This window comes from Symphodus melops (genome assembly GCF_947650265.1).
Source record: "Symphodus melops genome assembly, chromosome: 5".
Lineage (NCBI taxonomy): Eukaryota > Metazoa > Chordata > Actinopteri > Labriformes > Labridae > Symphodus > Symphodus melops.
Genome location: NC_136695.1, coordinates 7,515,301 through 7,538,790, shown reverse-complemented (window position 1 = coordinate 7,538,790; position 23,490 = coordinate 7,515,301). Strand labels below are relative to the sequence as shown.

Here is a 23,490-nt window from a genome sequence, read left to right as displayed (position 1 = left end):
GAACGAATGAATGAGCCTATAGATGCAACAGATAGGCAATAAAGATGTAAATGTAGCCTGGGCTGAAAAATGAAAGGACATGAATCAGAATATTTGAAGTACATGTTCAAGGCTGAACAGCATTTTATAATATTATTTGGATGTTTGGATGCATAAGTAAAACTGTGACTAAACATGGCATTACAATTGTAATAATCATGACTCAGTATACTGAGGCTTTATATTTTAAAAATTTAATAGAGTATGAGACAGGAGGAGAGGAGAGAGAAAGAGCAGGAGAAGGAACTAGTGAGATGAATGTGGAGTCAGGTCCAGGAAGCCCATTATCAGCCCAGGACCCAGTTACATCCAAAGAGTCTCTCTATATCACTCAGTCAATCAACATATCCTATACCAAACACTTCATATATAGTTAGAGATCACCATAGTTATTTATTGTGAGGCAGCAACACCACACACACAAATACTTAAGTTATAGTTTTATATATTTTATGATTGCAGCAACACATTCATACAAAGACACACTAAACAGTTTTGCTTAAAATAAATGTTTTTCGAACGTTGTATACAGTATATATACCCAGATTAATTTTTTTACAGTAAGAAACCAAAATGATTCCTAGTTCTCTCTCTTCTTTGTCCAGATCTATGGCATCAGTCTTTTTGCAATCCTAGTGCACTGTGTAAGCATTAAATAAAGCAACATAATGCTGAAAATCACTCTCTTTTTTAAAAATGTTTTCACTGTCAGATCTTGAAGAGTAATATTCAGGTCAGGTAATGGTGGCTTTGTTAACTCCTCCTAATAACCTTAACACCCACAGTGACATTTCTTTTTTGCTATATACCTTGAGATTTAGATACATTTTATTTTGCTCCACAACTAAGATTTTAAAGTCTTAAGGAAGTTTATAGTATTATTTTTTTAATTAGTTATGGGGAAAATGAACTGCAATGAAAGAATATATTGCAATCTATTTTAATTTAGTAAAAATACAGTCACCATTGGGATTAAATATAGGAAGTACAGAATAATAGTATATGCGAAAAACTGTTAGATTGGTTAATTTGATTTAGGCTGCCCTGTTACTGGTAAAATAGCATTGCAAATATTAAATAATAATAATATAGTATATTTTTATTGGCCTACTTTAGCCTGTTGTCTTACCTTTTGTACTGTAGCACTTATTTTGTAAAGAGGTTTCCTCACTGAATCTGTCTTTAGCCTTTATACACTAATGTATTTAAAGATGCGTTGACTGGCTTTAATTACGTATACGAATTTAAATAAATTAAATTAATAAATAAAATAAACGTGTGCAGTTAGGGCTCTGGTTACGGAAAAATACTTTGTGTTCTCAAAGTCTAATAATTTTTTAACAGACAACGTGCCTTTCTCATTGAAGCCAATCCCCTCCAATTTCAACCTATTTCCTGTTTCTCCACGGGTCCAACCAGTGGAGCGGTTGCATGTGCACTAATCAACACACAGAGGAGGCTTGCTAGAGCTAAAATGGCGGCATGTCTGTGAGGAGGCTCGGATCAAAACTCGAGGTTTTTCGTCATCACACGATTCGTATGAATCCACACAAACAGACCGATTACAAAACAAAACATTTTCATAGTTTTTACACGCCAGTGAGGGATTTTTGATTGACCCCATGACATCTATTCACTTCGTGGTTCACCCGTTGCCCGGGACCGAGGATCAGCTCAATGACAGGTATTTGATTGCGGTCCGTGGTAAAGCAGAATAAAAATCAATAGTCACGAGCTGGGTTTGGTATACAGTGTTTTAGATTGTATTTATGGACGATGTGAAGATTGGGTCGCGTTTTCATTAATGTTTAAAAAATCGAATGACCCATGGTTGAAACAAGGCCCAGCACCATGAGCAGTCCTCGTTAGCCTGCTGCTAGCCACCGAATTGTCCTGTTGAAGATGCTAGTCGTGAACAGGCTACGAATAGCTAACGCTAGCAAGCTGTTTCCTTGGTTCTCTGGAAGGATTGGCTCGCAGTCAAAGTTGAGATAGACAATGCGGGTTGGGGGATGGGGAATGTGAGGGATTGAGATGCCGTAAAACACTAATTTTGAAATTATACTCAATTTTGTGTTGCATATGACATATTAACTGTTATGACACGTGTCATTGTTTGGAGAAGTTTCGTTGATTATCATTATCAACGATGTAATGTTAGCTAACGGCGGCTATCTAATAGCTCATTGCTACTATTAGCAAGCGTATTCGATAACACTCTTTCGAAAAAGCCAACTATGTGTGTTTCGGGGTCTTTTGTGTCAAGTATTATTGAACGTACATGCCACAGTTAGTTATATAACTTGTCTATTTAAAAAAAAAGACAAAAAAATGTAGTTGGTGACAAAAAAACGTATAGCTGACTCTGTATTTAATCTAGTTATCTACTTTAGTAAGGGGTAAAGCCAGGCCGTCTACATTACAAATGATCAGTGATGTTAAGGTATTATGGTATTTTCACTGTAAATGCGAAGTGGCCACGGAATGCACTTCTTATACTTAACATTATGGATAGATAAATAAATGGATAAACATAACAATACTTTATCTTCCATTGAGACAGAACTGATTAATATGGTCTACATGAAGAAAGACTATAAGATAAATGTTCTTTCGAAGACCTTAATAATATTTCTGAATTCATGCTTAAAGTAGGACCTGGAATGTCAGGAACCTCAATTTGATTTACAATTCTTTGGGTCACAGTTGGATGTTGTGTGGTTTTATATTCATCAATATGCTTTGACATCAGTTCAATAATATGCACAGATGACTGAAATACCCAGATAATTCATTAGTCACTTGTAATATAAACAATGTGTGCATTGTTATTATAGCTTAGGAACAAAGTGGCAACTTTTATTTACCATTGCATTAATAAATGACAGGATAACACATTGAACAGGGCCTGCTTTTTGACTCCCATTTGCTAATGATAAATTAGTTGAGTCTCCTTTTTCTCAGTACTCCTTGCAAGTAGTGTCAGACACATGCTCTGTCTTCCATATGCTACATGTCATTAACAAGGCTTGTCCACAAGCGGAACACAATGGACAAGCTAGAAAAAATGTAAGTCTTATTTTAATAGACTTGAAATTTAGCATATAGGCTGCTTTCCTTGTCTTCTGACTACTGAAAGCGCTTTTACACTGGATGTCACATCTATGCATTCATACCCCTTCACACACTGATTGGAGTGGTTGCTATGTAGTGTAACTAAGGCCCCGTTTACACGGCGACGCTGTGACAGAAACGCATCGAAATGACTCAACTCCGGATTCGAAGTACAGACAGTCTACACGGCAGTCTTGCCTGAGTGAAAATGATGTAGTTCTCACGCCCAGCCAGTAGTGGGCAGTGGAACTTTACAACACGACGCACGCGAAACTCACCAGTACAACCACTTCCTCCACAACATCCTCTTTAGCGGCTAGTTCTCCCAAGTCTTACCTAAATGCTGCGTATGGTCGCCCTGTGCTTGGGTAAAGGTTGAACAATTTGCCGCAAGTATTCGATGCTCTTTTGGCGGCGACATACACAATGTATCATATCAAGGTTCTGTTTATACAACGCGAATAGCTGCTGAAGCACATAGCACATGCGAATCTGCCGCCATTGTTGTTTGTTTGTTCTCGACTACTGCGCATGTCCAAATGTATGGGGGGAGGTGTGGTGAGGTCATCGCAGCCAGAGAGTCCGCTCCGTTTTGTTCACATGGCTGCGATACGACCCCCCTATTCGTTTCGCTCCACTCTGGAGGTCGAATTCAAAAGCTTGCGTTTTCACCCCGTGAAACACTGACGCCGTGTGAACGAAAGGCCAATCCGATACTCAAGTGTTTCGTTTAACTGTCACAGCGTCTCCGTGTAAACAGGGCCTAATCCATTCATACACCGCTACTAAAGCAGCGGGAGCAATGCTGGGTTAAGTGTCTTGCCCAAGGACACATCAGACCTGTTTGCTCAGCTGGGGATTGAACACTTGACTTTCTTGTTGAGAGACGACGACTCTACCAACTTTACACAGCTGGCCGCAAGAGGTGGGGCTGGACAAGCTGTTTAGAGGCAGTGTCCATAACACATAGACATTACCTGTTGTTGTTTTGTTTGTTTTTTTACAGCTGTTTTAATTGTCAAAAACTCAGCTCAGTTTTGAAGACAAACTTTTTTCAGTTTCGTCTTCTGACAGGGAAGTGACGTTATGACTCATACCTGTTCTGGCCTCTCTTCACTGGCTTTCTTGTTGGTTTTAGGATCCATTTTACTTTATGAATTGTTTTTAAATCCCTCAATGCACTGCTCCAGAATGTGTACGAGTTGTTGTACCTCCATGCTCCAGTCAAATGCAGTTGCAGTTAATACACCAGATGACCCTGGATGTTCCAAGGTGCAGAAAGGTGACAAGAGCTTTTGCTGTGGGTGCTCCCTATCTGTGGAACAGTGTACCGTAAATTCCGGACTATAAGCCACTACTTTTTTGTCACGTTTTGAACACTACGGCTTTTACAAGGATGCGGCTTATTTATGGATTTTTGTGGGGGGGACAATGAGCTTCTGTTGCAAAAACATTTCACCTCGTCACGTCGGATCTTTATATCAGTCATTTTGCGCTTCATGCACGCACCCTCATCATGGAAAACACACAGAGAAATGCATATGATGCAGCTTTCAAGTTAAAGGCGATCGACCTGGCTGTCAAAGAAGCTAATAGAGCTGCTGCATCTAAAGTTGACACTGACAGCGACAACGAAAAAGAGACTGAGGAAGTGAGTAATGAAGTCATTCTGAGGCAGTGAATGGATGGACTTTTTTTTGTGAAATATACAACGTGGACACCTGCGGCTTATCAAGTGCGGCTTATAGATGTACAAATACATTTATTTACTTATCTTTAGCCGGTGCGACTTATATCCAGGTGCGCTCAATAGTCTGGAATTTACGGTACTTGTTAATATAAGAACTGCTCAGTCCAGTGAAAGCTTAAACTCAATTCTTTGCTCTGGCTTTTTACTAAAGTTGAGTGTGACATTTTCAAATGTTATTTATGCTCCAATTTATTGTTTCAATCTTTATTAGGGACCGAAGCACTGACCAGTGCGAAGGACCCTATTGTTTTTGAAATGATTATTTTTGTCGTTTTCTTTTTTCTTCTTCCTCTTTGGAGCCACTTTTGACGGCTTGAGCGTGAATGAAAACTCATCAAAATCTCCAACATCATCGGGTCTGGCGAAAAATTTGATATTCTCGTCATTTCGTAAATTTTTTTCGCAAGATGACTCAGTGGCGCCCCCTTCAAATTTTCAAAAGGGCCTCCCCATTGACGTTTTTTCGTCGTACGTGCATGAAAATTTAGTATAATATCTTAATATAGTCATACATTCATCAAACATCACACACATGATCCCAGTGCAAAAATGAAACTAGACATGTTGGCACAAAAAGTGGCCGTGGCTAAATGACTCAGTGGCGCCCCCTTGAAATTTTCAAAAAGGCCTCCCCATAGAGGTTTTTTTGTCCTACATTAATGAATTTTTTTATGCTCATTGGGCATGTCAGGAGCTACATAAAATCCTCTTACACCTATAGTCATAACCAAACAGGAAGTCCGCCATATTTTTTTGAATGCAATAAAATTGGCCGAAATTCACGTTTCACAGGTTAGCTATTTGAACGAACTCCTACAACAGCGTTTATCCGATCATCGTAAACTCAGTGTCAGTGTGTTCTGGACATGTTCAAGATCTCTCGTTGTGCTCCGCACGTTATTTCGTTTAAGGGCGTGGCCATAGCGTACCATCAAACATTGATGTCTCGGCGCATCTCTATTTTACCTTTCTGAAAGGCCTCCCCATAGAGGTTTTTTGCTTTTACATGCATGACAATTTTTTTGTACATTCATAATGTCAGGACCTACAAAAAATCCTCTTACACCCATAGTCAATACTAAAAAGGAAGTCCGCCATATTTTTTTTTAATGGCGAAAATTCGCGTTTCACAGGTTAGCTATTTGAACAAACTCCTCCAAAAGCAATTATCCGATTGACACAATGAGAATGTCAGTGTGTTCTCGACATGTTGAAGATCTCTCGTTGTGCTCTGCACGTTATTTCCTCAAAGGGCGTGGTCATACGGACACGTTGTTCGTCACAAAAAGGAAGTAGTTTGTTACGGGCCTTAATATAGTCATACATTCATCAAACATCACACACATGATCCCAGTAGAAAAATAAAACTACACATGTTGGTATAAAAAGTGGGCGTGGCTAAATGACTCAGTGGCGCCCCCATGAAATCTTAAAAATGGCCTCCCCATTGAGGTTTCTTTGTCCTACATGCATGAGATTTTTTATGCTCATTGGGCATGTCAGGAGCTACATAAAATCCTCTTACACCCATGGTCAAAACCCAACAGGAAGTCCGCCATATTTTTTTTGAATGGCTAAAATTCACGGTTCACAGGTTAGATATCTGAACGAACTCCTCCAAAAGCGTTTATCCGATCATCGCAAACCCAATCTCAGTGTGTTCTAGACAAGTTGAAGGTCTCTCGTTGTGCTCCGCATGTTGTTTCGTCAGAGGGCGTGGCCACGGCGTAGCATCAAACTTTGATGTCTCGGCGCACTGCAATTTTTTTACCTTCGATGACTGTAAGGCCTGCTACTTGGCCTCGTGTCGTGGCTTCACGCCCACGGTCGCACTCTCGCGGTCGCGACACGTGCCGACATGCGTGGGGTGCTTCGGTCCCTTCATCACCGCTTGCGGTTTTAATTTTATTTGTTTTTACTATTTGTTTATTACACTTGTACACTTTGGTTAATCAGGGTTGTTTTAAATGTGACTGATTGGTTGAGCTGCTGAAGTCTATTTGACCGTCCAAGTTTAATTGAGACTGTTTTTAAAGAAATGTATTCATTAATTGTAACTTAAAATATATGGATGCAAAGTAGATAATGACTAAAAATGGCCTGATAGAACATTTCACGTCAGTTGATATTGCTATGCCTTTCAAAAAGGCAGATTTTTTTCCTCTCCAGATTGTGGTTTTACCTTCTTTATTGTGTGGATATGACAAACTATACATAAGCACTAGGCCTGTGCTCAAAAAATCGATTGGGCAATATATCGCCATGTGCTCCTTCCCAATACGTACATCAATGCAGATTTTACATTATCGGTACAGCCGCAAAGCTGTGAAGGCCGTTTATGAAAACTCATTTCCCATTATGCAGCAGTTCCCATTAAAGCTTATAGGGGGCAATAGACTCAAAACCACATGATGCATGGCACTTTACAAATAAAACCAAACATGGATAAGAAACTCAATGAGCAAAACTGAAAGCAAAGATTAAGCAAGTATTTTGTATTTTTACAAACACCACACAGTTTGGAGTTGGACATGAGTCATCCAAGAGTCACAAAAATGAGGTAAAACTAGAGCTGCAGCTATTTAATATTTTAGTAATTGAGTATTCTATTGAATATCCCGGTTGATTAATCGAGTAATCGAATAAATCATACTTTTGCTTCATTCAGGTTTAACTCGTTTTGGGTCATCCCTACAAACCTGCTTGTATCCTTTGCAGCTACCATGGTAACGTCTGCTTGTTACAACCAACAACCTCTGCTCTACAGCTGCTGATGCTCACCATATTACTGACAGGGTCCCAAATTAACTTTGATTCACTGGTCAAGGTGGCAGGTAGATGAATAATACAGGCCAAGCATGTTTTAACGGCTGAAAAAACATTTTGTCTGTTACAGTGTATTTAATTGAGAAAGCATTATGTTCTGTTGAATCAATCACAGATTGAAGTAACAGAATCAGTCATTTTATCAAATCAGGAAATTGTCCGCATTAACATTACAGACTAAAAACTAAAATCCATCAGAGAATAATAAATTATTCCACTAAATGAGTTCTCTCTTGATTTTAGCTTTACCAACATTAGACATTTCATATAATCAGCCTGCTCATTATTAGACGTGTGTATCTCTGTCTGCTCCTGCTGCGTGTGCAGAATGCTCACAGACTGAGACTGTGAGAGGACTTTGCTATCGCTATGTTATCTGCAGACATGGTGAGAGTGAACGGAGAAAAGGGGCGCTCGTATGTGCGTGTGTGTGCGTTAGCCCTAAAGGGTCTGTGTGTCCGACTCAGCGTGCAGCAGAGAGAGGAGCAGGTAGCTGCAGCTACATTAAACGTGTTTAATACTCATGGCATAGTTTTGATTACGCAAAATAAACAAGGCCTCGAGGCAGCGGAAATTCCTCGAAAAAAATTTGTAATCGAATTATTCGAAGAATCTTTTCAGCTCTAGATAAAACCCAGCAGCTTAGTAGGACATGGTCATGATCCAAAACTAACGCACATCGTATTGTGGCCTCAGTATGGTGATACATATTGTATCATAAGGTTGTGGGAAATATCCAGACCTAATAAGCATGGTGATGGAAAATGTTGATATGACAGCTTCCTGCTGGGGAATAACAATTACTGGTCCTGTACTTGATGAGGGTCCACATTGTATTTGGATGGGTTATATCGTTTGAAACTGTGGAAAAGATTTGTGGTGTCGCCCATTTTAGCTGCACTTGGATTTTGCGGCATTTCCATAGATTAAGATTCCCAAATAACTGATCTTTACCATGCCACTTTTTGGAACCCTTCCGTTGGGGTGCCAAGAATATTGAGCAGACCTGAAAAGGTAGAGCTCAACACTGCAGTCCGTTGATTGGTTGAAAGAATCGTCACTTCCTGTGTGACGTCGGCAAACAAAACTCTGCCGTCTTTAAACCACACAGCTGATTGTTTACGTCTGTATTTCTCCTCGAGGCACACAGCCTTCTCTGAAACAAAGCCTGATTGAGTTCTTGTAATAGAGTCACATGCCAATGAAGTCGATGAACTGCTGGATGTCTCCCGCATTGGTTTGTTTGTGTTGCATTTTTCTCCTTTTGTTGAATTTATTAGTTAGCTGCTATCATATGACGCTATTTACATAGCGGCTATCGTCATCCGGCTTACACACCGCCTACTAAATAGGTGGCTGTGGAAACGCAAACTGGATCGGGCTTAATCGAACCAAACTGTACCGATCTGTACTGCACTGCTGAGTGGAAACGGGGCTCAATATAGCTCAGGGTCTGAAATTAGCACCTGCCAAGTAGATTTTTTGTTTCCGTTTTCTGTTAGGATCACATCTAGAGCTGCAGCTATCGAATATTTTAGTATTCGAGTATTCTATCGAATATCCTAATCCAAATCATACTTTTGCTTAATTAAGGTTTAACTCGTCTCAGGTCATCCCTACAGCTACCATGGTAACGCCTGCTTGTTACAACCATAGTTACAATCAACCACCTCTGCTCTACAGCTGTTGACATTCACCATATTACTAACAGGGTCCCAAATTAACTTTTTGATTCACTGGTCAAGGCGGCAGATAAATTAAAAATACAGGCCAAACACGTTTTAATGGCTGAAATAACAAGTAGTGTTTTGTGTAGCCTACACATCTGTTACAGTACATTTAACTGAGAAAGCATTATGTCAGATCAGGAGATTGAGGAACTTTCAATATATATTTGCTAAATTATTATTCCACAAACAAGTTCTGTCTTGATTTAGCTTTGAAGACATCAGACATTTAATATAATCAACCTGTTCATTATTAGAAGTGTGCGTATCTCTGTCTGCTCCTGCAGCGCGCTCACAGACTACAGAGACCATAGACGTATGTCTATGACAGTGACTGTAAGAGGACGTTGCTATTGTTATGTGAGCTGCAAACACAGATAGTGAACGGCAAAAAGCCGACCGTTTGACAGGATCACATGTTCCTGAGTCGTATGGATCACGGATCAACTGTGTACTGACTAAAAGTTAAAAGGGGCGTGCCACGCTCATGTGTGTGTGTGCATGCGTGTGTGTGTTAGTGCTGAAGTGTCTGTGTCAGACTGAGAGTGCAGCAGAGAGATTAGAAGGTAGCTGCAGCTACATTAAACGTGTTTTATACTCATAGCAAGGTTTATATGACGCAAAAAAAAACAACAAAAGACTTAATGAAGCCTCGAGGCAGCGAAAATTCCTCGATGAATTTTTGTATGGAATTATTCGAGTTATTCGAGGAATCGTTTCAGCTCTAATCACATCTCTTTTTTTAGCCCCTTTTTGTGTTATTAAACTGACCATCTTTCAAAAAACAAATGCCTAATAAACCCTCAGAGATCCTATTCTCAAATTATTATTTTTTTACAACTTTATTCATACTTTTTCCAAAGCAGAACGAACAGAACAATGCCATTTGTTAAATATTTTTTTACAAAAGTTGTCTTTTTTCAGTCATCTCATAATTCTTCTTCAGTCTCATTTTGTAAAATAAATTGTCATGACTGTGAACATCACGGGGCACTCTGAAACCAACTTATTTCAGCGCACGCACGCATACTAACAGACACGTACACACTAATTAGCTTCAGATAGCAGTCAGAGATAGACTAAAGGTATGTCTCATAATGAGCAGGCTGATTATATTACAGGGATACTTCACCTATTTGCATTAAGCTTTGGATCATTAGATACATGGTAGTAGTGTTGAATGGTTGTGAATCCAGCCCTCATTTTGCCCTGAAACAAGCTTTTTTTTTTCTTCTTTGCCTGAAAGTTTTTTCTGTGACGCAAAAATCGGCACTTTTTTTGTTTATTCATTTAAACTCTATTTATCCCCGTGGGGCAAATAGCGCACCAATCGGTCAACCACAGGACCAGCATACACCCTAACAGAGCACGGGGAGATATTCGGGATTAAGTGTCTTGCCCAAGGACACATCGGACATGTTGCTCGCAGGGGCTGAGGATCAAACCCTCGACCTTGTGGTTGAGAGACGATGACTACCCAATGATCCACAGCTGCCCAAATTAGTGTCACCTAAAGAATTTTAGGCTGACGGGGAAGAACTATAACTCTAGTTTCTCATGTTTTCATCCACTGAAGCTACAGAAATAAAGTCTTACCTTGGGTGTCAGTTTCATCTGCCGCTGTATGCACCCGCAGCAAACGTAAACATTGCATTGCGTCCAAATGTCTAATCGGCAAGTGGTGAAAACTTACTTCTTGTCCTTGTTCAGATTAAACAACAGGGTACAAAACAATACTTCACCATTTTGAAAGAAAAACAAAGTACTGTACGTTCAGAAGTCTTAGTGGATCAGCAAACAAGTTTGCTTATTGCTTGTAGTCTGAAGGCTCCGGTGTTCAGTGGAATCAGTAAGTGGCCTGCGGTGCTGTGCATTCTGGGAGTTGTAGTTTTTGATTTAAATCAGTTTAAAATAGATTTTCTGCTTTTCTCGGTCAAGAAGGCACCAAATACATTTTCTTTTTCTTTCACATTTCTGCTATATATGACCCAATCCCAAGATTTATGTTTCAATGGGTGAAGTATGACTTTAAGTATCTAATGTTGGCAAAGCTAAACCAAGAAAGAACATGATTATTATTCTCTGATGGATGTTAGTTTTTAGTCAGTGATGTTAAAATGCAGGGGCAGTTCAAAGGGGTAGTGGGGTCTGGGAACTTCCTTGCAAAATAAAGGCCAGTAAATGCACGCTGCTCAAAAAAATAAAGTTAACACTAACATAACACATCCTAGATCTGAACAAGTGAAGTACACAAAAATGATTCATGGAAATAAAATGTATTAACCATTGGTCTAGTTTTGGAGTAACACTCAAAATGAAAGTGGAAAAACACACTACAGGCAGATCCAACGTTGATGTAATGTCCTTAAAACAAGTCAAAATGAGGCTCAGTAGTGTGTGTGGCCTCCACGTGCCTGTATGACCTCCTACAACGCTTGGGCATGCTCCTGATGAGGTGGCGGATGGTCTTCTGAGGGATCTCCTCCCAGACCTGAACTAAAGCATCTGCCAACTCCTGGACAGTCTGTGGTGCATTGTGGCGTTGGTGGATGGAGCGAGACAGGCTCTGTCACGTCTATCACATGTGCTCAGTGTGAACCTGCTTTCATCTGTGGAAAGCAGAGGGCGCACGTGGCAAATTTGCCAATGTTGGTGTTCTCTGGCAAATGCCAAACGTCTTGCACGGTGTAGGGCTGTAAGCACACCCCCCACCTGTGGACGTCGGGCCCTCATACCACCGTCATGCAGTCTGTTTCTGATCGTTTGAGCAGACACATGCACATTTGTGGCCTGCTGGAGGTCATTTTGTAGGTCTCTGGCAGTGCTTCTCCTGTTTCTCCTTGCACAAAGGCAGAGGTAGTGCTCCTGCTGCTGCGTTGTCCATTCTATTTGCACAACAGCATGTGAAATTGATTGTCAATCAGTGTTGCTTCCTAGGTGGACAGTTTGATTTCACAGAAGTGAGATTCACTTGGTTTTGCGTTGTGTTGTTTAAATGTTCCCTTTATTTTTTTGAGCAATGTATTTGTTTAATTTCCCAAGTTCCTGATCTGATAAAATTGTTGAATCTGTGAAGTACAAGTACAAGCAGTGATTTATGCAGAAATGGGAAAACAGGGGGTGCAAAAAAAATACAGGGGGTGCAAATTTTTTTCAGTGTCACTCACGAAGGCGTGGCACGGCGGAGCAGAGGTTATGTGCTCCCTAACACACTGGTTTTGAAGAAAACTGAATAAGTCTCTAAATGGTGCATTCTGTTCAATAAGATGCATTGTTACACATTTTAGTTTTCACATTTTAGTTTCACTTTTTTTTTCATAATGTTGATTTACTGTACAGCCCCTGCCCCGACACACCCCTTCATCATTTGACTGCAACTCACTTGGTTCATGTTGTCTAACCCCTTTGTTGGCCCTCTGCTTCTATCTGCACTTTCTTTAAAAAACCAACAACAAACACATAAATTCATAATATTACATGTCATCCAGTAATAATAGATCCCTAGACCTTGATAAGTCAATCATCTGTCAGCATATTCGAATGTGGCGCTGACCCGAAAAGGTGGAGCTAAACCCTGCAGTCCGTTGATTGGTTGAAAAAATCGTCACTTCCCGTGTTACGTCGGTAAACAAAACTGCCGTGTTTAAACCATTGACTGTAATAAAGCTGATTGTTTACGTGTATTTGTCCTCGCCGCACACAGCCTTCTCTGAAACAAAGCTTCATTGAGTTCTTGTAGTAAAGAGTCACATGACAGTGACAGAGGAGATGAACTGCTGGATATCTCCAGCGTTGGTTTTGTTTATGTAGCGTTTTTCTCCTTTGTTGAATTTATTAGTTAGCGGTTAGCTGTTAGCAGTTAGATGCTATCATATGACGCTATTTTCATAGCGGCTACCATCATCCGGCTGACACGCCGTCTACCAAATAGGACACGGGTGGCTGCAGAAACGTAAACGGGATCGGGTTTAAGCTTTTCAGTACCGGTATTCGCCAAACATGTTCTTTGCCAGAATTAGAATGTAGACTAATCAGATATTTAGCGCACCGTATAGAAACCTGTGTAGTAAGCACGTCTATTAAATGTAGATATTTGCATGGCCTAGGTCAAGCCGTGCAATAATTTCAAGGCCGTGTTTTTTTTAAATAGGCCGTGCAAAAAGCGGTTTCGCGGCAGGCTACCTAAATCTATGAGTACAAGAAGTACAATGTTGATGCAGTGCTGTTTGAGTTCAACAAGAATTGTGGAAGCAGTGTTTCAAGGAAGTCAATTTTTTGTGGATGTTTAATTTCCCAAGAATATGAGTTAAATTGTAGTTTCCCTTAACAGATAATACATTTTAATCAAAATTTAAACCTGTAACTAGCCACCTATCCATAACGTCATTCTCATTAAAAGGTAAAATGTCAGTGTTAAATTCTCACTAGAGATGCAGCGATGCCATTTTTTTTGCAGACCGAGCACAAGTACTTACATTTGGGTACTCATCAATAGAGCTGGGTATCGATTCAGATTTCCCAAATCGATTTGATTCACAAGGACCCGATTCGATTCAATTCGATTAAGGATATTTCAGTCACAGTACCAATTTTACTTGAATAATTTTAACTTTAACTCTAACTTGGTGCATTATTAAAGATATTATTGTTGAATTAAGCCCAAAGCAGTGCAATTAATCATGTACTTTTTATTAAACATGACCAAAACAAAAATTTAATAATTTAAATCAAATCACAAGGCAGGCAGTGTAAATAAGGTGGCTACAAACACATTGTAAACTGAGGACATTCACTTTGCTGCCTGTGACTGTCTCACAAAGGTTTTGTGCAATATGATACATTGGTTGCAAAAAAAATCTAACAACTGTATCAGAAGAGAAACAACCAAAAGAGACAAACATACAAATGAATAAATAATTAATAAATAAAAGTAAACAACCAGAAATTTAAAAGGTTCTGAATTGTTGTATAGTGCAATAAGTCAGGTTTGAATCCGTTGCTCTGGATGTCCAACAGTCACAAGTTAGGGCGACTCTCTCTGCTAACTTAAGCCATGTTGCGATGCTATGTTTCACGTCTGCATACATGTTTGGGACTGTCACTTCACTTAATTGTTTGCGTGTTGGTATAATGTAGCGTGGCTCCAGAGTCTTTATAAGGACGCAGACTGCGTTTCTGGGTGGTGTCTCGATAAATGATTTCGGACATTCGTTGTGTTTCAACAATATTTCACCTCCACGCTGCAGATCTTGCACATAGTTTTGCTATTGTCCAGTTCATTGCTGCCTTCGTGTTTTTTAAATCCAAAATGCAAGTTTGTTGGTAGTGCCTTCAGTGCTCCCGCCAACAACGCTCGCGCTCCTCATCTAGTGACGAGATCTCACGAGATCTCTGGCTGTCCATGCAAGACTACTCGGCTTTAAACTGCAGGCTGCATTACACACAGTAGAAAAGACTATTAAATTATCGATTTTAGGATTTTATGAATCGATATCGGGCCATTCAAAGGAAAATCGATTCGAATCGATTAATCGATTTTTTTAACCCAGCCCTACTCATCAATACTTCCGATACGAGTACTTATTAATGCCACTGAAATGGAGGCATAACTTAGTTTTTAAGATTATAAAAGACGGACAGACCATAGATTTAGGTAGCCTGCCGCAAAACCGCTTTTTGCACGGCCTATTAAAAAAAAAACACGGCCTTGAAATGATTGCACGGCTTGACCTAGGCCGTGCAAATATCTTCATTTAATAGACGTGCTTACTACACAGGTTTCTATACGGTGTGCTAAGTATCTGATTAAGTTACATTCTAATTCTGGCAAAGAATATGTTTGCCGAATACCGGTACTGAAAAGCTTAAACCTGATCCCGTTTGCGTTTCTAGTTTCTACAGCCACCCGTCCCCTATTTGGTAGACGGTGTGTCAGCTGGATGACGATAGCCGCTATGTAAATAACGTCATATGATAGCAGCTAACCGCTAACTAATAAATTCAACAAAGGAGAAAAACGCTACATAAACAAAACCAACGCTGGAAGACATCCAGCAGTTCATCCACTTTGTCATTGGCATGTGACTGTTTATTACAAGAAATCAATCAAGCTTTGTTTCAGAGAAGGCTGTGTGCGGCGAGGACAAATACACACATAAACAATCAGCTGTGTTACAGTCAATGGTTTAAATACGGCGGAGTTTTGTTTACCGACGTAACACGGGAAGTGACGATTCTTTCAACCAATCAGAGGACTGCAGTGTTTAGCTCCACCTTTTCGGGTCAGCTCCACATTCACATGCTGACAGATGATTGACTTATCAAGGTCTAGGGATCTATTATTACTGGGATCTATTAGTACATACTATATAAGTTTTAATGGCAATGCTAACTGCACAGATTTAACCTTTACTCTTAGTCACATAGGGGCTGCTAAATCTTGTTTGGGGGATTATTGTATTGTATACATCTATCTGATCTATCTTATAGATACATCTATCTATCTTGTATCTATCTGATGACACATGTATTATTATAAGTTTATTTATTTGTTTGTTTTTTAAAGAAAGTGCAGATAGAAGTAGTGGGCCAACTACAATGGGGTTAGACAACATGAACCAAGTGAGTTGCAGTCAAATGATGAAGGGGTGTGTCGGGCAGGGGCTGTACAGTAAATCAACATTATGAAGCTTGGGAAAACTAAAATGTGAAAACTAAAATGTGTAACAATGTATCTTATTGAACAGAATGCACCATTTAGAGACTTATTCAGTTTTCTTCAAAACCAGTGTGTTAGGGAGCACATAACCTCTGCTCCGCCGTGACACTGAAAAAAATGTGCATCCCCTGTATTTTTTATTTTTTTTGCAACCCCCTGTTTTCCCATTTCTGCCAAAATCACTGGGACAGACAGACAGACATACACTCTCAAGTGGGCACACAGAAATAAACGTTGGTACTTTGACTTGATGTGGTTGAGGTCTGGACTTCAATTGCGTGACACTGATAATGAAAGAGGCCTAGCACTTCTCATCAAGAATAATATTTGATAAATAGTTGTAAATGCCACTGGTGTTGTCAGCCCTTGACCTTTTATTCGTGGAACAAGCACAGAAAAGGAGCTTATGTTTTTCTTCTCATGCACTGGCTCTTCTGTTTGGAAAATAATAGACTGGTTTAATGATGACGTATTTTTGTAGGCCAACCCGAAAAAATGGCGCCGGTGGTTCCTACGAAAATTCGCCCATGGGATTTTTGCATTCGATTTTGGATCATTGCAGAAAATAAGCTCTGTGTCCAACACATATTTCTGATGCGTAGCTGTTTTGTTCAGCGGGATAAGCTTTACAGATGAACATCATTTAATTGAATGCAGCCAAGAGAAGTAAAAAGCTAACATTATGCTCCAGTGAACTACACCGCAGTCGGTTTACAACGTCACAACCGTTATGCTTCATCGATCTAATCGGCGTATTTGACAAGCTAGCGAAACGTTAGCTTAATAAATTTTTATTAACGTAATATTTGCAAGAACACTAAAAAACATGACTAGAGGGTGTAAGGAGGATTAGGGAGAGAGTTCCCGGCGTGATATGTAATGTCGGCGACAACCACTGTAGTTTCAGTTAGCTACTCGTTAGCAACCGACGTTTAAAGTTTGAGTAAAAACATTAAAATTAACAAGTTAAGCTACGGTAGTTTATCTCGTCTAACCAAATGTCAACATCTCTTCAGCCTGTGTTAACCACAGACCTTATTTCAGGCATCTAACCACAAACGCATTCAAAATCCCCATTGACTTTTAGAGTTAGGAACTCATGGCGCTAAAATGCTAACTCACTGCCTAGTTTTAGCACTCAAAACTAAACCAGTGTATAGTCTGGAAAATAGCTACTTTTTGGATGCACTGCATCTGTCCAATATCCCATTAGAAAGTCATGTTACCTCATATGCGTTTGACATCGGGCCCAACAAAAACTGAAGTAGTGATGTGTTAATATACTGGGATTAATATCATTTTAAATGAGGATCAAAGACAAGACATGGAAGAAAACTGTTAAAGATGTTTTAAATTGTCTTTGTTTAATAAAAGGGTTACAGCAAATAAGGGGAAATATAAAATACCAATGTGTTTTCAGTTCTTATGCATAATACCTAGGTTTATCTATTGGATTTGGTCCTGAATTTAATGGCACATATCAACCTCCATTTATTCGGGTCTTACTCATGAATAATGCCTGTTCTTTCTTGTCAGGCTCCGGGAAGTCTCCGAGAAACTCAACAAATACAACTATAATAGGTAAGTTTTTGTGAACCCATAACTATTGGCGATGTAAATAGGATCTCTATCATTATTGTGCATCTTGTTTGTCTTCTTACCGTATCTTTTTTTTCAATGAAGTCATCCACACCTTGGTGTTTTGGAGCAGGCAACCTTGAAACAGTGTGTTGTGGGTCCAAACCATGCCGGATTTCTCCTTGAGGTAACAATGATATACAATCTTGTCAGATATTAAGCAAATGATGTGGTGTCTGTCATATTTGATTCGTACAAACGTTTTTTAAAATCACTATTTATAAACTGCATTTGACTTTAATGGTAATCACAAAGGAATTTGCTCCTGTTTTGATTTAGGTGGACATTTTGGATATGCACTGGATTTAATAGTTTATCATTTACACACTGTACACTGTTCAAGTTTGTCAGGGTGGGAGTCTTCCAAATCAATTCTTGGGGTTAACTCTTGCTTTAGACAGATATTTGAAATCATAAATGCATAATAAAATGTGTTTAAGATTAAATGCAGTTTCTTTGTTATGAGTAAATGCAATACTGTAAATGAGTGAAGTTTTTCCCAGGCTCAGAATAGGCTTTTTTGGGAAGAGTATGCACTACTGTAAGCATGATCAGCTTCATACAACAGTAAAGGCTATCAGTCTGTATTACCTTATTTGACAAAAATCCATGCATTTTCCTGTAATTTTTGACCATTTGTCTAACAAAATTGCTTAGTATGCCAGATTAAAAACAACTCAATGAACAAATCTGGATTATTATGCACTAGGGATCCTCAATAGTCAGACGAGTCAGACTGTTTGTGGCCCCCGAACTGTTATTCCTTCACTGTGATTTGGTTGGGTCACAGGGATAACAACTATACGCAGATAGCTTGTTACTTGGTCACTCCTGCTGCAAGCGCAATTTTAACTTTCATTTTTGTTTTTGCAGCAGTTGGCATGTTGAAGTTTTGCTGGCTGTAAATCGAAATTGCCTGTTTACTCCGCAACCAAACACTTTGCATGTTTGGTTGCATGAGTGATGACAGGCTGTGTTCTCTGGGGCATGGATGCTTAGGCGCGCATTTGGGCTATTGTTCTGCACCGTCACCGTCAAAATTTAATGTTAACAAAGAGGGTAATAGGAGGACCTAACGGGCAATGTTACAATTCTTTAGAATGCTGAGGCTGTGAATATTAAGGAATGTTAGTTTAATCATGGTGTTTCTCTTTAACATTATCATTGAAGAGAAATCAAAAATAAAGGCTTACTATTTATTTTTCTGTCATTTAAAACATGTTAACTGGTGTGGGGGGAAAAACTATCTTTTATCCTTCTTATATTATTATCTTATATCCTTCTTATATCTCCTCCACCTTGCACAGATTTTTCAGAGACATGGCATGTCGTACCATCTTTATGCCGACGACTGCCAGATCTACATGCCGATCTCTAAAACCAGCCACTGCCCCCTGACACCCCTGTTTGACCGTCTGTGATGTCAAGGCTTGGTTAGCCCAGAACTTTTTGAGACTAAATGGAGACAAAACTGAGGTTATGGTGTTTGGCAGCGCCCCCATCAACCTGGGAACCCTCAAAGAGTATGAGCGTCCAAAAGTTACCAGCCTTGGCATCACCATAGACAGTGATTTTAAATTTGACAAACAGATTTAATGGCGTTTTAAAATCGTGCTTTTATCATCTTCGTCTTTTAGCAAAAGTAAAACCTTTTTTATCTTTTAATCTTTTAGAACAGATTGTGCACGCTTTTATTTCAAGTCGACTGGACTACTGCAACGCACTTTATTCAGGTGTTAGCCACAAAGCCCTCTCTCGTTTGCAGTTCGTCCAGAACGCAGCAGCACGACTTTTAACAGGGACCAAAAAGCGAGAGCACATCCACGTCCGAACAGCCCCCACGGTGGAGTGTTTTAAGTCTCGTCTTAAGACCCATTTTTATTCCCTGGCTTTTTAACTTTGCGTGAGTTTTTGTGGTCCTCTGTGTCTTTTACTTATTTTACTAGTTTACTACATCTTTTATTGTTTTATTTATGGAAGCACCGTGGAAATTTTTGTTTAATTGTTTTTATTATTATATGTACAGCACTTTGGAGACATTTCTTTGTTGTTTAAATGGGCTATATAAATAAAGTGGATTGGATTGATATTAAGCCCTGTGTCTCCTCCTAACTACAATAACAGCAGCCTGTTGTACGTAGCACTGGGATCCTGGATTAGCGTGTTCTTTTAAAAGGTGTAAAATTCAGACACTGTTAAAGTCACAGTTTTGCCTGGCTTGGTGAATCACAATGCGTGTACTAACTTAACTTCTTTCGATTTTCTTCTCCCAGTATTTTGCACACTAGGGCAGAAACGCCCCATATTGCATATTCATTAAGGCAAATGTACTAAATGGACAATGTGTTGTTTTGCTCATATGAAAGACCAAATCCTCACTGTAGCTGTTAGTAGATCAGATAGCACACATAAGACATGCATAGCTTTAGGAAATCGGGCCCATATGAGACTACAAAAAAGTGGAAATTACATTTTATTTGAGTTTGTATTTTTGTTGTCGTTTTGAATGAAAAGGAAATTTGTTTTGAATATTACAGTATTATTGCATGTGGCCTGACTTACCTAAATAAATGGCACTTTGAGTCATTGGGAAAAAAAATCTTTGTGGCCCTTTAAGATTTGTATTTGAGATCCCCTGTGGTACACAATAAGAATATATATATATATTTTTTTTAAATCATTGCAGCAGTCTGCCATTTGTCGCTGTGCCCCACGATGCTCCGTCTGCAGGCAGCAGAGGAGCAGGAATGTCAAAAATGCTTAATACTCAGTATAGTTCAGTGTTTCCCACTCATATACAATACTTTTGCAGGACTAGGGAGAAAGTGCTGCTCTGCAGCACAACTGAGTTCCGATCTTCGGGCCATTCTAACCACAATAAGTATGAAACGATTTGACAGTTGCAGAGACTGTGCACTGTCCGCACCGTGCCCACCGCAACATGCATGCATCAGGTTTATAAAAGAATTGGCTCTCGCCGCAGATGCTTCATGGTGTGTCTCTGTCGTGACAATTAGCGTGTGGGTTCAGGATGGCCACCTGCACCGCTTCTCCCAACACATTGCACTCACAAAAGGATGTTGAAATTACCCCCTAGGTCGCACTTACTCCTTCCCACTGAAGACAAAGGCTGCTTTGTTACACATTTCTGCTTAATTTTTCCTTTTTTAAAGGTTTACACTTCATATCAAACGTCAAATGTGTGACTGTAAAACAATACATCCTTCTCTTTTAGGATGGACGTGTGTGTAGAATCAGTTTTGCTGTCCAGCCTGATCGCCTGGAGCTCAGCAAACCGGACAGCAGTGATGGGTGAGACACTTCTTTATACTGTGTTCTGTCTTGTATTATAGCTTTTGGCACTGAGAGGGTATAATCTCAGTAATGTAAATAATTTATTGTGGAAATATCCTCTATAGAAAAGGGTGAAGAAGCACAGCTTGAGATACACAATGAATGTTTTTGGTAGCTACATTTGCAATAATTATACCACATGTTTCAACATTTTATACTGGTACAGTAGTTACACTGGTATATTTTACACAGCCACCTTTTTAAATGAAAAAAATAGATGGTAAAAGTGAGTTGTACAGAAGATTTTACAGTATATGCTATAAAAATACTTGCTTTTATTAATATATGGATGTATAATGTAATTTGATGGTCAACATAGCACATATGGCCTATATAATTTATAACTAGTTTTTTGTGTTTAACTAAGTACTGTGGCCGCTGCAAAAGGCTCGGCAGCAGCTGAAGCGACGTACAATATGAAAAACAGCCAATTCAAAAAAACGATTTAAGATTCAGTCTTAGATCTTATTACAACGAGCAGTGTGCATTCCATTCGATTCCAGGGAAAAGTGTAGCTCAGTGCTGGACTTGGCGCCATGCTTCCCAGTCTGCTCTCGCTGAACCCTTACTCAAATCTCTTGTGATGGGAGCTGACAGATGTAGAAGGGGAAGGGAACTTATTTTCAAACTACTAACATACTAATTAACCCCATCAGAGCGGGCATTTCTCTGGCGGTATGCCCCACTATCCAGCATGTACAAAAACACTTGGTGCTGAAAGTGTCTTTGTTTGATGACGTGGAGTAATGCTTATCTGTAGCCAAGAGATTAACAAGTTCAACTTGACTTTGACAGCGGGAATGTCGAAAGCACAGTGGGTCAGGTTGTGAGCACGGGGCAGAGGGTTGTGTTTGAGCAAGTTTGTTAGCCACACAGCAGTGTTTTCCTCACAATTCATTTCCATACAATTGGTGTGTAAACAATGAGCTCCTCTACTTTTTGTTTGCCGTCATGCAATTGTGACACACTTATCCATGATAGTTGATTTGTGAAAGGACAATTATGGAGCAAGTCAACTGTTGCCCCACACTACAGTTGTCAATATACTGTATTCAAGCACAACAACGTCCAACTGTTTTCAAGACCATTCTTCTGTTGCTCATGATTCAAGGTTTAAGGAAAAATGAGCAATATGTTCCTAAAGGTTGTGCAACATGCATTCTTGTCACTGCTTATTACTTAAAAACCAATATGATGTTACACATTTTACATTTAAGTCAGCACGATAGTGTGATTCTGTAGAGCTTACTGTAAGAAATGACATTATTAAATAAAGGGAACACTAAAATAACACATCCTAGATCTGAACAAGTGAAGTATTCTTATTAAATACTTTGTTCTCTACATAGTGCTGACAACAAAAAACACACAAAAATGGTCGATGGAAATAAAATGTATTAACCATTGGAGGTCTAGTTTTTGAGAAACACTCAAAATTAAAGTGGAAAAAACACTACAGGCAGATCCAACTTTGATGTCATGTCCTTAAAACAAGTCAAAATGAGGCTCAGTAGTGTGTGTGGCCTCCACATGTCTGGATGACCTCCCTACAACGACTGGGCATGCAGTCTGTGGAGCATTGTGGCGTTGGTGGATGGAGCGAGACATGATGTCCCAGATGTGCTCAATTGGATTCAGGTCTGGAGAACGGGCGGGCCAGTCCATAGCATCAATACTTTAATCTTGCAGGAACTGCTGACACACTCCAGCCACATGAGGTCTAGCATTGTCTTGCATTAGGAGGAACCCAGGGCCAACCACTCCAGCATATGGTCTCACAAGGGGTCTAAGGATCTCATCTCAGTATCTAATGGCAATCCGGCTACCTCTAGCGAGCACATGGAGGGCTGTGCGGCCCCCTCAAAGAACTGCCACCCCACACATTACTGACCCAAACGTATATTTAAAATTTCTCAATTTCCTGATCTGACAAAATGATTGATTCTATGATTGATTCAAAAGAACATAATGCTTTCTCGATTAAATGTACTGCAACAGATATGTAGGCTACACAAAAACAGTATTTGTTATTTCAGCCATTAAAACATGTTCAACTACCTGCCACCTTGACAAAAAGTTAATTTGGGACCCTGTCAGTAATATGGTGAGCATCAGCAAATGTAGAGCAGAGGTGGTTGGTTGTAACAAGCAGGCGTTACCATGGTAGCTGCAAAGAAGCAGGTTTGTAGGAACGACCCGAGACGAGTTAAACCATAATTAAGCAAATGTATGATTTATTTGATTAATCGATCGGGACATTTGATAGAATACTCTTTATAAAATATTTGATAGCTGCAGCTCTACATTGATGTGCCATCCTGGAT

General features: G+C 39.6%; 1 protein-coding gene across 1 annotated transcript in view; it reads left to right on the top strand.

The window, feature by feature from the left end:
* Positions 1-1,434: 1,434 nt before the first annotated feature.
* Positions 1,435-23,490, top strand: part of ubr5 (ubiquitin protein ligase E3 component n-recognin 5) — a 67,005-nt gene continuing 44,949 nt past the window's right edge. Inside the window, exons 1-4 of the mRNA XM_079343123.1 lie at positions 1,435-1,723; positions 17,711-17,755; positions 17,858-17,939; positions 21,048-21,124. Of these exons, the coding sequence (XP_079199249.1) occupies positions 1,662-1,723; positions 17,711-17,755; positions 17,858-17,939; positions 21,048-21,124 (266 nt within the window). The 5' untranslated portion in view covers positions 1,435-1,661. The remainder of the gene's footprint in view (positions 1,724-17,710; positions 17,756-17,857; positions 17,940-21,047; positions 21,125-23,490) is intronic.